This window comes from Macaca mulatta, chromosome 7, assembly GCF_049350105.2.
Source record: "Macaca mulatta isolate MMU2019108-1 chromosome 7, T2T-MMU8v2.0, whole genome shotgun sequence".
NCBI classification, from domain to species: domain Eukaryota; kingdom Metazoa; phylum Chordata; class Mammalia; order Primates; family Cercopithecidae; genus Macaca; species Macaca mulatta.
This window is the reverse complement of record NC_133412.1, coordinates 8276314-8292028: the sequence shown is the minus strand read 5'-3', so window position 1 is coordinate 8292028 and position 15715 is coordinate 8276314. Positions and strand designations below refer to the sequence as shown.

The window sequence follows — 15715 nt, the reverse complement described above, 5'->3', positions numbered from 1 at the left end:
GAAACTTTTCTCCTGCTACCAAAAAACAATACACATTGTTGCCATTGTTCTTGGTCAATAAAATACCTATTACACTAAGATGGTAATAGGACATATCTGAGAACAAACTGTTGAGATGTAGTTGAGACTACAATCTGAAAAACTGAACACAATTCCAGCCGTGTTATAGCAAAGTGTAATATTAAAGCGTACCATGTGTCTGAAATTTGTCTCTTAAGTAGCTGGAAATTTTTATAGCTCCACCAACCTGTTCTACCACATAATCATTAAGATTACAATTAAACTAGCTACTAAAACAAGGAAAATGGAACCAACAGAAAACTATACTAGGTTAATTTGTAAAGAAATTGCGTCAGAAATTGGTGGGTCTTGGTCTCACTGACTTCAAGAATGAAGTCGCAGACCCTCGCGCTGAGTGTTACAGTTCTTAAAGATGGCGTGTTCAGATGTTCCGATGTGTTTGGAGTTTCTTCCTTCTGGTGGGTTTGTGGTCTTGCTGGCTGCAGGAGTGAAGTTTCAGACTTTTGCGGTAAGTGTTACAGCTCTTAAGGCAGCTCATCTGGAGTTGTTCAGTGGGTTCATAACCTCACTGGCCTCAGGAGGGAAGCTGCAGACCTTTGCAGTCACCCTTATGGCTCATAAACGCTGTGTGGTTGCCACTGACTGGGGCAACCTGCTTTTATTCCCTTATCTGACCCCACCCACATCCTGCTGATTGGTCCATTTTACAGAGAGCTGATTGGTCCATTTTGACAGAGTGCTGATTGGTGCATTTACAATCCTTTAGCTAGACAGAGTGCTAGACAGAAAAGTTCTCCAAGTCCCCACTAGGTTAGCTAGTTACAGAGTACTGATTGGTGTATTTACAAACCTTGAGCTAGACACGGTGCTTATTGGTGCGTTTACAATCCCTTAGCTAGATGTAAAAGTTCTCCAACTCTGCCACTAGACTCAAGAGCCCAGCTGGCTTCACCTAGTGGATCCTGCACCAGGGCTGCAGGAGGAGCTGCCCACCAGTCCTGAGCCGTGCCTGCACTCCTCAGCCCTTCCGCGGTGGATTGTACCAGGTGCCACAGAGTGTGGGGGCGGTGCCCGTCGGGGTGGGGAGTGGGGAGGGTCTTGGATATGACGGGCTGCAGGTCCTGAGCCCTGCCCCATTGGGAGGCAGTTGAGGCCCAGCGACAATTCGAGCTGGTGGGCCGCCAGTGCTGGGGAACCTCCACAGCTGCTGGCCTCGATGCTAAGCCCCTCACTGCCCTGGGCCGACGGTGCCGGCCAGCCACTCCAAGTGTGGCCTTGCCTTCCCCGCCAGAACTAGCACTGGCCTGTGAGGTTGGCGTGCAGCCCAGGTTCCTGCCCAGGCCTCTCCCTCCACACCTGCAAAGAGAGGGAACTGGCTCCACCCTCGGCCAGCCCAGAGAGGTGCTCCCACAGTGCAGTGATGGGCTGAAGCGTTCTTCAAGTGCAGCCAGAGTGGATGCCGAGGCCGAGGAGTCGCAGAGAGTGAGGGCTGCTAGCACATTGTCACCTCTCAAAATGATAACTGCATAGTTTCTTTTAAAGAGACAGACCTTATTTTAAGGATTTTTACATTGAAGAATTCAAAAAGCAATAAATTTTTGGGAATTTGTTGATTTGCATTTAAAAGGAACTGCTGACAAAGATTCACTGGTAATAATCTGAACAAGTTGGAAAATACAGTCAACACTATTGAAACACTACTAAAATAATTCCAGGACATAGTTTTATTCCACAGAACAAAACTTCTCAGATGCTGTCCTTGATGTGAAAATTGACTGCTTCTTACTTTTCTTTTTTTTTTTCCAGCTGCATCCATGTCCCTACAAAGGACGTGAACTCATCCTTTTTTATGGCTGCATAGTATTCCATGGTGTATATGTGCCATATTTTCTTAATCTGGTCATAACAGTGTCTTATATGTAAAATGCTGTTCTTGCCTTTCATTTCAGAATATACTTATTTAATGTGAATTTCTGGATTTTCATTTTATAGCATGTTTGTGTCATTAGTGAAACTGGAAAAGCAAAATACAAAACAAGCCTAAGATGAGAGTTCAAGTTGAGTTTGGAAATATCTGGAGTCCTATTGACATCCCCAGTAAAATTATCAATGTTCTAGTTCTATGGCCATCTGCTTAGGAGAGCTTTTTGTATGTATCTTCTAAGAATTGTATCTGTTTTGTAGTTTAATTTTGCCACTCAAAACATTCTGGTTTGTTGCTTTTTACACTTGTTACATACATTTTAAAAAGTAGAATCATAATATATGGTCCTTTGTCACTCACTATATTTTAAGCATGTTTCTGTGGCAGAAATATATCCTGGCATCATCATTTTTAATATCTGCGTGTATGTTAAGTGAATCATTGGCACCCCAGAGCTGAATTTCCTTCTATGTACATTTTAATGGACTCAAGTAAGTATTTTTGCACTGAATTCATACAGTAGAATTTCTAGAGGAAAATAATGTAAAACAGTTTTAAGATTTTTAAAAGAAATGTTCAAATTATCCTGTAGGAAAATTGGTTCAGTTTATACTCCCATCAACAGGGACAGAGCTCCAGGTTCCCCCTTCCGTTTGTCATCTTTGCTGGTCTTTAGGCAGAAAATCTCATTGTTTTCATTACATTTCTTTGATTTCTAGTGCTTTTGAATCTTTTTCATATGCTTATAGGCCATTTTTATTACTGTGGGAAGTGCCAGTTTCTCCTTTGCTGATTTTCTGCTGGAAATCATTTTTTTCTCTGAGTAATTTAAAATTTTTCTTTATCGGCTAAGGATACAAACCTTTAATCTGTCATTGAGGTTACAAAGACTTTCTCCCAGTACGTAATTTGTCATTTCGCTTTATTTTTTGCTAGCCAAGCACCAATGTCACATTTCACTTAATTTTTATCCTGCTGCATGAAAAAATTTTAACTTAGTGATTTTACTGGAAACAGGAGCAGGACAGAATGTAATATCTAGATCTCGCTCTGTCATCCCAACTGGAGTGCAGTGGCTTGATCATAGCTACTGCAGCCTCAAACTCCTGGGCTCAAGTGATTTTCCCACCTCAGCCTCCCAAGTAGCTCTAGGACTACAGGTGTGTGCCGCCATGCCCAGCTAATTTTTAAATTTTTTGTAGAGATGTGAATTTGCTATGCTGCGCAGGCTGGTCTTGAACTCCTGACTTACCCCACCTTGGCTTGCCAATATGCTGGGAGTACAGGCGTGAACTACTGCTCCCAGCCAAGAGCTTACTGTTTTTGCTAGAGGTGTTCTTGGTATCTTTTTATATCTGAGGCTTTCATGCTAGTGCTGAAGTATTACACTCACCATCTGAGGTTTACAGGACTTTTGTTTTAATATTGAACAGAAGGACCTGTTTAGTGTTGCATCTTTGCAGGTAAACAAAATGTGCCTACCAGGACTCTGCTTTATATCCATTGAAAGCAAGAAGTGATACAGTAAAACTTTGCCTGGCTAGAAGCTTTGGGAGAATGGAGTGTTCTGGTTTAATTCTATTAACTTGGAAGGATGAAGGTGAAACAAATTCAAAACTTTAATTTCCTGTTGAATGCAATGTGAAAATATAGCCAGTGATTCCACCTTTCTTCTCTAGTAAGTTTCGACATTCAGATCTAGTTGGTCTTTTATCATAGAACTCCTAGTGTGCCTGAGTCTTACATTGTGAAGATCCTTTTCTAAAACTTTAGATGTAAGAGGATGTAAATGATACTGGATGAGATCAGGCTGGATGAGAACTGATATCTGTAAATATATGTTTTAGAAGAAATGTCTGATTGCCACTCGCTTTCTTATTGAACTCATAAAAGTAAAACACATTGGCTGGAGGGTGGAAGTAGGAAGGAGATTCATGTCTTTTAATTGCACGTCATTGTTTCATATCGAGACAGAACATATAGTATCCCTGGCTTTAGACCTACAGAAGGAAACACATTTTTCTATCTGCTGTATGCCAGCGGTTCCTGAACACCTGGAGGGCTTATTGCAGCATGGATTGCTGGGCCCTACTCCAGAGTTTCTGATTCATGAGGTCTAGGGTGGGCCTGAGAATTTACATTTATAAGAAGTTCCCAGGTGCTCCTGGTCCAGAGACTATAGTTTTGAGAGCCACTCTTATATACTAACTATAAATTGTAGAACTCTAGAAAAAAGCTTAGTTTCGTCTGGCATAAGCAGCACACAGGTAATGGAGCAAATCATGAAAAACTCAACCCTTGATCCCAGGTAGCAAGCACTACACAGTGACAGAACACAACTCTTGGTTTTCATGATTGCAAGTCATAGCCAATCACTGAGAGAGAAATTCAGTTTCATTTTCAGGGCTTAGAGAGGCCAGGTGATTCTAGAAAAATAGGATTTAGTGATTAACCTCATAAGAGTAGGAGTTATTTATGTCCTTTTTCACTCCCCCATCACTTAGCATTTAGCCTTACTTTAGAGGGTCCTGTATTTGTTTTAAACTTGTAAAGACCTTTGAGTGTTTATTAAATGGAAAGCTTTCCGTGTGTGTGTGTGTGTATGTGTGTGTGTGTGTATGTGTGTGTGTGTATGTGTGTGTGTGTATGTGTGTGTGTGTGTATGTGTGTGTGTGTATGTGTGTGTGTGTATGTGTGTGTGTGTGTGTGTGTGTGTGTATGTGTGTATGTATGTATATGTATGTACGTATTTAGAGACAGAGTCTTGTTCTGTAGCCCAGGCTGAAGTGCAGTGGCATGATTTTGGCTCACTGCAACCTCCGCCTCCCAGGTTCAAGGATTCTCCTGCCTCAGCATCCCGAGTAACTGGGATTACAGGCACCTGCCACCATGCCCAGCTAGTTTTGGATTTTTCGTAGAGAAAGGGTTTCATCATGTTGGCCAGGCTGGTCTTGAACTCCTGAATTCAGGTGATCCACCTGCCCCAGCCTCCTAAAGTGCTGGGATTACAGGCATGAGGCACTGCGCCTGGCTCAAAAGCTTTGTGTTTTTAAAGATATTATACATGTTTCTTTTAAAAAAAAAAAAAAAAAAACTTTAACAATAAAGTACGAGAGTAAGCTTTTCCAAAAAAGAGAAATCATTGTGATTATATTATCTTATTGGAATGTTGGATAATACAGTCTGCTTTATCAATTATCAAGCACACTATAAAATTCCATTTTCATAGGATTTGTACCTCAATTGAGGTAATACAGTTTTAAAGTTTTTAAAGTGAAAGCCAGCCCACCCCTCTCCTGGAGTGGGCGGGGACAGCGGTTGCAGGGACAGCTTTCCTTGTGACACCACAGGTCCTTCATGACACGCATCCTTTCTCTTTCATCTTTCTCATTGACCAATGGGCTTGAAGCATTAAGGCCACGCCCCTATTCTGCATTCTAGTGTGGCCCTGGTTACGCCTCCTCTGGCTCAGTCACACAGCTACCTGGTAGGTGACTGGAGGTGTATAGTTGTCCTTGCCTAGATCGTGCTGATGTGGCCCCAACCCCACCTCCCTACCCATCCCATGATGTCCAAAAGAAACCCGACAGAACAAATTGGCCGAGGCCAAGTAAAAGGTAAAACGCGCCAGGTTGCAGCACCCCAACCCAGCCCCAAGTCCCCTCTGACAGTTGAACTGCTGCCAGAGTCTGTGTCACTCCTGAGGCACACTGGGCTGGGTGCTCCCAAGTGCCTCTGGGTTCCCCACACCAAAATCTTGTGAGCCAGCCCACTCCCCTCATGAGTCCTTCCCCTGCCCTCGCCAGTCACCCCAGGGCGACTTTGAGCTGGTGACTCCTGGGGCTTCCCTCTCCACACTCTGCCCTTACCTTCTGCTATCCCAAACCCAACCTCCATGGGCTCTTTGGGCTCATGTCTCCAAGGACCTGGGTGCCCCAGAACCTGCCCTCATCAGTTGCCCCAGGGTGACTTTGGGCATGTGACTCCTTGGGCTCCCTGCTCCACATTCGGCCCTCACCTCCCACCACCTCAAGCCTGACCTCACTGGGCTCTTTGGGCTCCTGTCTCCAAGTACCTGGGTCCCAATCCAGCGACTCCCTCCCCAATCTCAAAGCGACAACTTGGGCATTGCTCTCATGTGTCCCCCCTGCCACTCCACTGAGGAGTGGAATGTAGTGATTTCACAGTCCCCCTAGGAACTATCATTATGGCCACGAGACCTGCCTTTGGTCTTAGGACCTGGTCCCCTAAGTATTTTTGCCCATTTCTGATTCCTCTTGTTGTAGCACAGGTTTCCAGCTGGATGGGGAATGGGGACCATGGGACCTAGGGGAGAGAGGTTTCAGGCTGCCTTACTTCCTTAACACAGACATTCACAGTGTGAAAAGGCTACACCTCCCCCATCAGTTCAACACATTGACAGTGTCAATGGGAGAACGGGTTTGGTTTGGTTTTCTCCCAGGCTTCTACTCTCCAGAGAGACTTTAACATTGTTTCTGAGTTCTCCACCTCAGACTTGAATTCTCCATTGTTCTGGGACCAGAGTGCCCCTCAGTCAGTGGTTGCTGGAGTGAGATCTGCCTATCTTCTGTGGAACAGATCTTGGGAAACTGAACTTGACAGCTTCACTCTTCCTCATCTCATCTCCACCTGGGGTACTTTGAGTGCCACAGGATAAATATGGGGCATCTTTCTGAAGCATCAGTTTCCCTTGATTCTACCGAGAGACAAAACATTAATGTACTTAGGGGTGACAGTTACATAGATTTATAAAAGTATAGAAGACTTCTGTCTGAGAGGAGGGTTGGGTTGTCCTCTTTCTGTTAAATTCCCAGATTTCACAGAAAGGCTGCCTTCTGCCATGAGGATACATTAATATAAAGTTTGAGAGGTAGTGGTGCCCTTCTTCACACTAACAGACGTGTGAGGGTGTATGACTCTAAACCATTCCTGCCTACTTAATATTTGCTTTTTTACCTCTGCCTCTGGTTTTCATCCCTGGCAGCTGCTGAGTTGTGGCAAAATCACAGAGCTCAGAGCCAGAAGACTGAGTTTAAGTTCCATTATTGCCTTTTGTTCAGCCATGGTATCAATCCCTCTCAGTCACTAAGTGATTGTGACAACACTTCCTACAGTTGTTGGTGGCATTAAATGAGATGGTGCATAAGAGTATTTTGTATAAACTGTAAAGCAGGATGTGACTGTAGGAGCTTGTAGTTCTCATGAGTATCACTGCTCTTCCTTTCCACAGTTGAGAGACTACCATCCCCAGGCCAACCCTAGTGTTGGTACAGGAGCAAGCGACACCAAAACGAAGAACATAAATAATGGTGCTAACCCTGAGACAACCACTTCTGATGGTTGCCACTCACCTGAGGATGAGTCTTGGCTGGGAGGCTCCTGGGGACAGAGGGCCCAAGGGGTGGTGGAGGGTAATTGTTAAGATTGTGGAAGAACTCCCAGGCACTGCTTAAGAATTCTGGGTTTGAATCCTCTCCATTCTGCTGGGGATATGATTTAGGACAAATTGCTTAAGCTCTTTGGGCTTCATTTTTCACATCTGTAAAATAGGAGTGGTGTGGTTTTACTTACATTTGTGAAGTTTAAATGAGATTCGTCATTGCAGTTTTTATGTTAATCCCTAGTCCACGGCCTGCTGTAAACTCTCCTTCTCGGGCTTGCATTTCCTGAGGCAGAGTTAGAGAGTATCAGAGGTTTCTGTTAGCTCTGAGAGTCTGAGAATTAAAGGCCCACTAGAATGGAAACCTTGGGACTGAGGACTCCTGTCTGCCTTTTCCGTCCTATACTCCCGTTGTCAAGAACCGTCCCTGGCCCATATGTGCTCAGTCAGTGTTTGTTGAATGAATGCACCTTTCTAAATCACAAGCTGGCAGAAGGGTGGGCCTCTTCTCACACTCCATCTCTGAAGGTTTCTGTGACTGTCTTTTTGAGAGAATCTAGTTTCAGACTTTCAGTTCTGTGACTGTGGGCAAAAACCAACAAAGACCAAAATCCTTTATCTTTGGGAGTTGAGGAGAGTTTACCAGTTCGTGTTCCCATTGAGTCTGAGAACTTTGCCTTTAAAATCCATCCCTGGCCCCTGCCTACCACTTACTGACCTGGGGAATAGAGTCGAAGGGGCCACCCTCAGTCACCTTCCTTTGACTCTCCCCACAGAAACAACAGAACCGAGCCCAGCTGGAAGAAGTAATGTGATTTCTTTGTTTCCTCGCGACATGACTGCTGGGTTTGGGGGGCACTCAGATGTAGAGGCCCCAGTCTCGTCTCACCCACTCCCAGCCTGGGGAAGAAGGCTCACCCCCCAGATTCCACCCTGTCCCCACAGGGTCCCTGATAACCTGGTCCCATGGGTGGGCCTGTCCTGGGGCAGTGGTGCCGTTCTGGGGGCATGTCTCTTGCTGTGCCATCTCTGCCTCCCCCTAGTAAGAGCTCTGTCTTCCTCTTTCTATAGGAAAAGAAGGCAAGCCACCAACATCAGGAAGCCCTAAGGAGGGAGCTAGAGGTGAGTGGAGGGTGTGAAGTTCCCTCCTGTCCTCTGGAGAAGGTTTCTTTGCTTCTCTTTCAGCACTTGCTTGTCTTTTCTCCCAAAGGCCCAGGTTCCTACCATACGAATCCTTACATGTGAGAAAACTGAGCTTCAGACGGCACTCTATTACAGCGAGCGTGCTGTCCAGCAGTTGGAAGGTGGGAATCTGGCACCCGGTCATCCTTCAACTTGGCACTTTGACAGGCCTTTAGGGGGAGTCCTTTGGGCCGCATCTGAATGTCTCTCATTCCAGGAGAGTCCAGGCATCTGGTCAGCCGCCTCCATGATTCATGGAAGTTTGCCGGAGAGTTAGAGCGGGCTCTCTCTGCTGTTGCTACACAGAAGAATAAGGCTGACAGGGTGAGTCCAACCCCCTGCCCCGTCCCCTGGGAGCCCAGATTCACAGATGGAGGAGTGAGCCTAAAAGTCCCTTCTGCAGGATGGAGTGTCCTGCCCAGAAGACAGCATGGCCATTTCTTGCTGCTTTTGTGTGTGGTGGTTAGAGGCAGCCTGGGGCTGAGTCGGCTGCTGTGGGTGAGTTGGGGGGTGCCGTGGGGAGTGAGCACTGGACATAGAGCTCGCAGGCCAAGTGCCCGCCCTGCCCATACTTGGCTGTGGCCTTGGCCAAGTCCCAAGTGGCGGTTAGGATACTGGTACCATAAAGGTACAGAAGAGTATGTTGAGTACGTTGTTATCTGTGTTGAGAGAAGGAGAACATGTGTGTGTGTGTATGTGTGTATGTGTGTTATGGTAATATACAAAAAACATGTTTGTAAGGATCATAAAAATATCAGGAGAGAGGAAGAATGTGGGGGGAAATATTTCCCTTCCGTACTTTCCGAGTTTTGGACTATTCAAAAGTATCATCCTTTCAAAAAGTCAACAAATGATTAATTTCCTCCTTCTTATCTGTGTCCCTACCCCAGCAAAAGAATGGGCTTAGAGAATCAGATATACCTGGGTATTGAAGTACCAGCTGTAAGTGATCTTAGGCAAGCACTTAACCCTTAATACCCCATGTTTTTCATCTACACAATAGAGGTAATAATGGTAACCGTCTCCTATGGAGGTTGTGAGGATGAAATGGGACTGTTAGCGCAGTGCCTGGTGAAGCACTCAGTAAAGGTTCCAACAGTGGTAGTAATAACAGTAAGAACAATAGCAATACCATCTGATGTCTCTGGGCCCCTGCTAGCCAGCTGTGAATTCAGTCTCTTTCCCTGTCCCTTCCACCTTTACTGAGTTCTTTGAAAAACAAATGAGGGCCAGGTGCTCTGGCTCATGCCTGTAATGCCAGCACTTTGGGAGGCCAAGGCGGGCGGATCATCTGAGGTCAGGAGTTTAAGACTAGACTGACGGACATGGAGAAACCCCATCTCTACTAAAAATACAAAGTTAGCCGGGTGTGGTGGCACATGCCTATAATCCCAGCTAATTGGGAGGCTGAGGCAGGAGAATCGCTTGAACTCGGGAGGCGGAGGTTGTGATGAGCTGAGATTGCACCATTGCACTCCAGCCAGGGCAACAAGACTGAAAATCTGCCTGAAAACAAACAAACAAAAAAAAGTAAGAAAGACACAAAACAAAAAAGAAAACCAAAGGAGACTCTGGGCTTGGAAGTGCCTTGAGAGCATGTCAGGTGTGACTGGGAGTGGGGAGTGGTGTGTGGAGTGGTCACGGTGGCTGTTGTTCCTGGTTGGCCAGCCGCTCCTCTGCCTGCTCTATCCTGACTTCACCTTTCTCTATTTGCAGTACATCGAGGAGTTAACAAAGGAGAGGGACACCCTGAGTCTGGAACTGTACAGGAACACGTAGGATGGGGGATGGTGGGATGGGAAGTCTGGGGGCTCTTAGCGTGGGGGGTGTGCTGGGAGGTGGAGGTACAGGTGAGCATGGTGAGAGGCTCATACAGGTTTTCATGGGTGCACAGGGAAGCTCTAGTGCCAGCTGTGCCACTGACTCATGGGGTAGCCTCAGGCAACTCATGTCTTCTCTCTGGCCTGCCACCTGTGATTTTTAATTCCTGGGGTCCCTTCAAATGCCATGGTTCTGTGGTTGTGGGGTGAAAGTAGAGGGCTGATCACCAAAGCGGTCCTTTCTGTTCTTCGTTCATTGCTTTATCTACCGCCTCTGGTTGTAGCATAACCGATGATGAGCTGAAGGAGAAAAATGCCGAACTACAAGAAAAACTTCGACTTGTAAAATCTGAAAAGTCTGAGATCCAGCTCAATGTAAAGGAGCTAGAAAGGAAGCTGGAGAGGGCCAAGCTCCTGCTGCCACAGGCAAGCAGCTACAGCCCCGGGGGTTGTGGGATCCCCGTCCGGCTGGGACCATGGTCTAGGGATCATGCAGGGTATGGGGAGGTTCCAGCCAAGAGCTAGAAAATTGGGGTCCTTGTTCTGGTCCTGCCATAGAATCCTCTAGAGTGCGCTAAAAATCTACAAAGTGGGGCCCTGCCTGGGAATCAGAATCTCAGAGTTAGGGCTTAAAAATACATATTTTAAAGGATCATGGGTGAAAACCATTGTTTGATAGATTACATTTATATGACTATCCCATGAGTCTGTTTCCTTCTGAGGTTCAAACCAACTTTCACTGTTCCAGCAGCAGCTGCAGGAGGAGGCTGACCACCTGGGTAAGGAGCTGCAGAGTGTGTCCGCGAAGCTCCAAGCCCAGGTGGAAGAGAATGAGTTGTGGAACCGCCTGTACCAGCAACAGGAGGAGAAGATGTGGAGGCAGGAAGAGAAGATACGGGAGCAGGAGAAGAAGATGCATAATCAGGAGAAGATAAGGGAGCAGGAGGAGAAGATGCACACGCAGGAGGAGAAGATACGGGAGCAGGAGAAGAGGAAGCAGGAGCAGGAAGAGAAGATGTGGGAGCAGGAGGAGAAGATGCATGTGCAGGAGGAGAAGAGGCAGGAACAGGAGGAGAAGATGTGGAGGCAGGAGGAGAAGATATGGGAGCAGGAGGAGATGTGGAAGCAGGAGGAGAAGATACAGGAGCAGGAGAAGAGGAGGCAGGAGCAGGAGAAGAATATGTGGAGGCAGGAGGAGAAGATATGGGAGCAGGAGGAGAAGATACGGGAGCAGGAGGAGATGATACGGGAGCAGGAGGAGAAGATGTGGAGGCAGGAGGAGAAGATGCACGAGCAGGAGGAGAAGATACGGGAGCAGGAGAAGATGTGGAGGCAGGAGGAGATATGTGAGCAGGAGGAGAAGAAGCGGGAACAGGAGGAGAAGATGTGCAGGCAGGAGGAGAAGATACACGAGCGGGAGGAGAAGATACGGGAGCAGGAGAAGAAGAGGCAGGAGCAGGAGGAGAAGATGTGGAGGCAGGAGGAGAAGATGCACGAGCAGGAGGAGAAGATACGTGAGCAGGAGGAGAAGATACGTGAGCAGGAGGAGAAGATACGTGAGCAGGAGGAGAAGAGGCGGGAGCAGGAGGAGAAGATGTGGAGGCAGGAGGAGAAGCTGCGGGAGCAGAAGGAGATAATGCAGGAGCAGGAAGAGATGATGCAGGAGCAGGAGGAGAAGATGTGTGAGCAGGAAGAGAAGCTCCGGGAGCAGGAGGAGAAGACGCAGGAGCAGGAGGAGAAGATATGGAGGCAAGAGGAGAAGATATGGAGGCAGGAGGAGAAGATGCAGGAGCAGGAAGAAAAGCTGTGGGAGCAGGAGAAGAAGATGTGGGAGCAGGAGGAGAAGATGTGCAGGCAGGAGGAGAAGCTGCAGGACCAGGAGGAGAAGATGTGGAGGCAGGAGGTGAAGCTACGGGAGCAGGAAGAGAAGATGTGGGAGCAGGAGAAGATGATGCAGGAACAGGAAGAGAAGATGTGGAGGCAGGAGGAGAAGATGCGGAGGCAGGAGGAGAAGATGTGGGAGAAGGAGGAGAAGATGCGGAGGCAGGAGGAGAAGATGCGGGAGCAGGAGTCGAGGCTGTGGCAGCAGGAGAAGAAGATGCAGGAGCAGGAGGTGAGGCTGCAGGAGCTGGAGGAGAGGCTGGGGGAGCTGGGGCAGAAGGCCGAGCTTTGGGGGAGCAGGCGGAGGTGGGTGCAAACCCTGGAGATCATACAGAGCGAACTCACCACAACTTAGCAGATGGTGGTTGGCTCCCTCTGCTTTTCCACCAGTCTGTGGCCTACAGTTTAAATGGCAGGAAGAAGGGTGTGACATTTGAGGCTGCGGAGGGAGGCATGGGCCTCTAGGCAAGGGAGGCAGTCACTTAGAGACCTGGAAGAAGGGGCCAGGGGCCAGGGTCCTGGGCAGATGACAGAACCCCACAGTGCCCTCGCCACCCTGTTTATGGGCCCAGAATCTGGAAGCCAGCCACTACCTACCCTGACGCCTATCCTGCAAGTTTAGCTGAAGAGCCAAGAGGCTCAGAGTCTGCAGCAGCAGCGAGACCATTCCCTGGGTCCCCTGCAGCAGTATCTGGCCGCCTATCAGCAGCTGGCCTCTGAGAAGGAGGCTCTGCCCAGCTGCAGCAGCAGGAAGCTCAGGGCAAAGCGGTGGCCGAGGTGGCCCCCCAATAGTTGCAGGAGACCCAGTTGAAGGAGCTGATGAGGGTGGGACCCCGAGGGGGATGACCTGGCAGCCTCCGTGCCTTCTCACTCTCTTTTCTGGCCCCTTAGGAGCACCTGGAAGCTGCCATCTACCGAGCACATGACAAGAAGGCAAAAACAATAAACATGTAAAAGCCGGCAGAAGGCCTGGAGAAGAGTCAGCTGCCATGTGACTGTTTAGAATATAGTCTGAGCCCAAACCTGAAAAAAAAAACCAAAAATTTATTTATTTTAAATTGAGGCAAAATACTGGTCAGGCACGGTGGCTCATGCCTGTAATCCCAGCAATCTGGGAAACTGAGGTGAATGGACCACCTGAGGTCAGGAGTTCCAGACCAGCCTGGCCAATACAAAAATTAGCCGGGCATGGTGGCACATGCCTGTAATCCCAGCTACTTGGGAGGCTGAGGCAGGAGAATCGCTCGAACCTGGGAGGCAGAGGTTGCAGTGAGCTGAGATCGTGCCACTGCACTCAAGCCTGGGTGACAGAGCGAGACTCCTTCTCCAAAAAAAAACCAAAAAAAAAACCAAAAAAAATAAATAACAAAAAAATATTTCTTCCTTATCTTCCTTACATGTATGTTTCTATTGGTTTTTTTCTTGTATATTTCTATTGTTTTTTTTCTTGTTCTTTCTCATTTAGTCTTGTCTTGTCTTATGGTGTTCCTAGTAAACTTTTATCTGCCTCCAGAGAGTATTGACTTTGACTTTATGGCACACAATTGGAGTAAGCGCAGATCACCTTCATCTAGTTTGGGACTAAGCTGGTTCAAAGCAGGCCTTAGTTTTTGTGACGGTTGGTCTATTTTTTATTCATTTGGACTCCTAGGGGTGGCCCTTCCAGGGTCCCCACCAAGGTCCCATCTCCTTACTGGGACCCAAATTCTCATGAGGTCATTTCAGCCCTGTGAGTGCCAAACATTCAGCTAGGCTCTCCAGCCTCTTAACCACCACTTCAGACTCAGTTTCTTAACCTCTTAGCCCTCTACTGTTCACCAATCTCCAATGTGGGAAAAGTACTACAGACTGTCGGGGTCACCTCCTAGGCCTGGTCACTCAAGTCCTGACTGAGGTCTCCAATTACCTTCAAACAGTTGTTTTTGGTGGTGGGGGAACATTTTTGTCCAGTTTCTCTTAACTGCTTTTATGGGGAGGCTAATCTATAACAAGCTACTCTGCCTTTAGTGAAAGTTGAAAACCGTCATCTGTCTTTTTTTTTCTTTTGAGATGGAGTCTCGCTCTGTTGCCCAGGCTCTAGTGCAGTGGCGTGATCTCTGCTCACTGTAACCTCCGCCTACTGGGTTCAAGCAATTCTCCTGCCTCAGCCTCCCGAGTAGCTGGGATTACAGGCATGTGCCACCATGCCTGGCTAATTTTTATATTTTTAATAAAGACAGGATTTCACCATGTTTTCCAGGCTGGTCTCGAGCTCCTGACTCAGGTGATCTACCCGCCTCAGTCTCCCAAAGTGCTGGGATTACAGGTGTGAGCCACTGTGTCTGGCCCATCTGTCTTTTAAAAAATGTTTTAAATTTGAAGTATAATTTATATTCAGTGAAATGCACAGATCTGGTATATATTTTCATCAATTTTAATAAATGCATTACCCATGTATCCCACCTCCTTTGAAGATATAGAACATTCCTATCATCCAGAAAGTTCTCCTGTGCTTTAACCCCGTCCGGCACTCCCCCAGCAGCTGATGAATGTGCTGAGGACATTGGTACAGGATTCTGGCCTCCCCAAAAGAGCTGCTTTGACAAACCTGCTTGCCTTACCCAGCACTAAGTCCCTGCCTGCTCTCTCAAGATTTCCATCTTTAAACTGGTTGTACCTATAACCCTCCCTCGTTAAGTCAATAGATAAACAAACCCTGAAAAAAACACCCCTTCCTGGCCCAGCAGCCACAGCCTAATCTTTCCTGTATCCCAAACTATCAGACATGTCACTCGCCGGCTGGTTCACCCTCACTAGGGTGGCAGCTGTACAGGAGCAGCTGGGCTGACCCGTTAAGCAAGAAGCCAATAGCTGGACAGTGACACTCAGACCCCAGCCTGGGTGAGCCTGGCTGAAAGCCCCCTTCTTTCTGGTCTGACTGTGGGGAGAGGGGGCGGAGCATCCACAACTCTACTGCCCTCCGCATCCTTCAGCTGTGCTTCCTCCTGGGAGACAGAGCTGTTCATTCATTTGGCCAAAGCCTTCTTGAGGGCTGTAGGTTTGACAGGCTGGGTGTGTGGGGGCCACCGTGCTAGAGAGAGAGGCTGGTGTGTCAGAAGGCAGCCACCTGGCCAGAGGAGGGTCAACCCCCTTGGTGACCTCCTTCCCCTGGCTGGACACAGCGCCCTGCACTCTCCACATATGACTGCTCCCCTCAGAGCCGCTTCCAGGGGAGGCGTTCTAACCCTGTGGGTGGGGACACTGTGTTAGTTTACAGTGGGCCATGGCTCCCTCTGACATCTCCAACTCAGAGGCAGTGGAGAGAAGGTGAGGAATTCCCTGCATATCCTCCTTCCTAAGCACCCACCTCTGCACACATCCACATATGGAGACCCTGACGGTGGTCTCTGGGAGTGCCGCCATCTGTGCCTCCTTTCCATGCCTGCAGCAACCATGCCCACTCTCCAGACCCTCACCCACCTGGCTCAGTAGGGGCTGCACTGCCTG

The 15715-nt window shown here is 47.9% G+C and overlaps 1 protein-coding gene across 1 annotated transcript; it reads left to right on the top strand.

Moving 5' to 3' along the window:
- Positions 1-390: 390 nt before the first annotated feature.
- On the top strand, positions 391-13272 carry LOC718024 (uncharacterized). Its single transcript, XM_077938787.1, has 11 exons — positions 391-529; positions 1313-1503; positions 7197-7377; positions 8123-8211; positions 8418-8468; positions 8557-8650; positions 8746-8852; positions 10245-10303; positions 10633-10774; positions 11097-12461; positions 13121-13272. Exons 1-11 carry the CDS (start codon positions 391-393, stop codon positions 13181-13183), a joined length of 2481 nt encoding a protein of 826 aa, XP_077794913.1. The 3' UTR covers positions 13184-13272.
- The last annotated feature ends 2443 nt before the right edge of the window (positions 13273-15715 follow it).

What these genes read in the sequence shown, in the direction of transcription:
- LOC718024 (XM_077938787.1), top strand. Translation starts at nt 391, where the DNA reads ATGAAGTCGCAGACCCTCGCGCTGAGTGTTACAGTTCTTAAAGATGGC. An exon ending in TGAAGTTTCAGACTTTTGCG is followed by an intron (nt 530 to 1,312) that starts GTAAGTGTTACA and finishes CTTCCCCGCCAG; the next exon opens with AACTAGCACTGGCCTGTGAG. An exon ending in CCAAGCTCCTGCTGCCACAG is followed by an intron (nt 10,775 to 11,096) that starts GCAAGCAGCTAC and finishes TCACTGTTCCAG; the next exon opens with CAGCAGCTGCAGGAGGAGGC.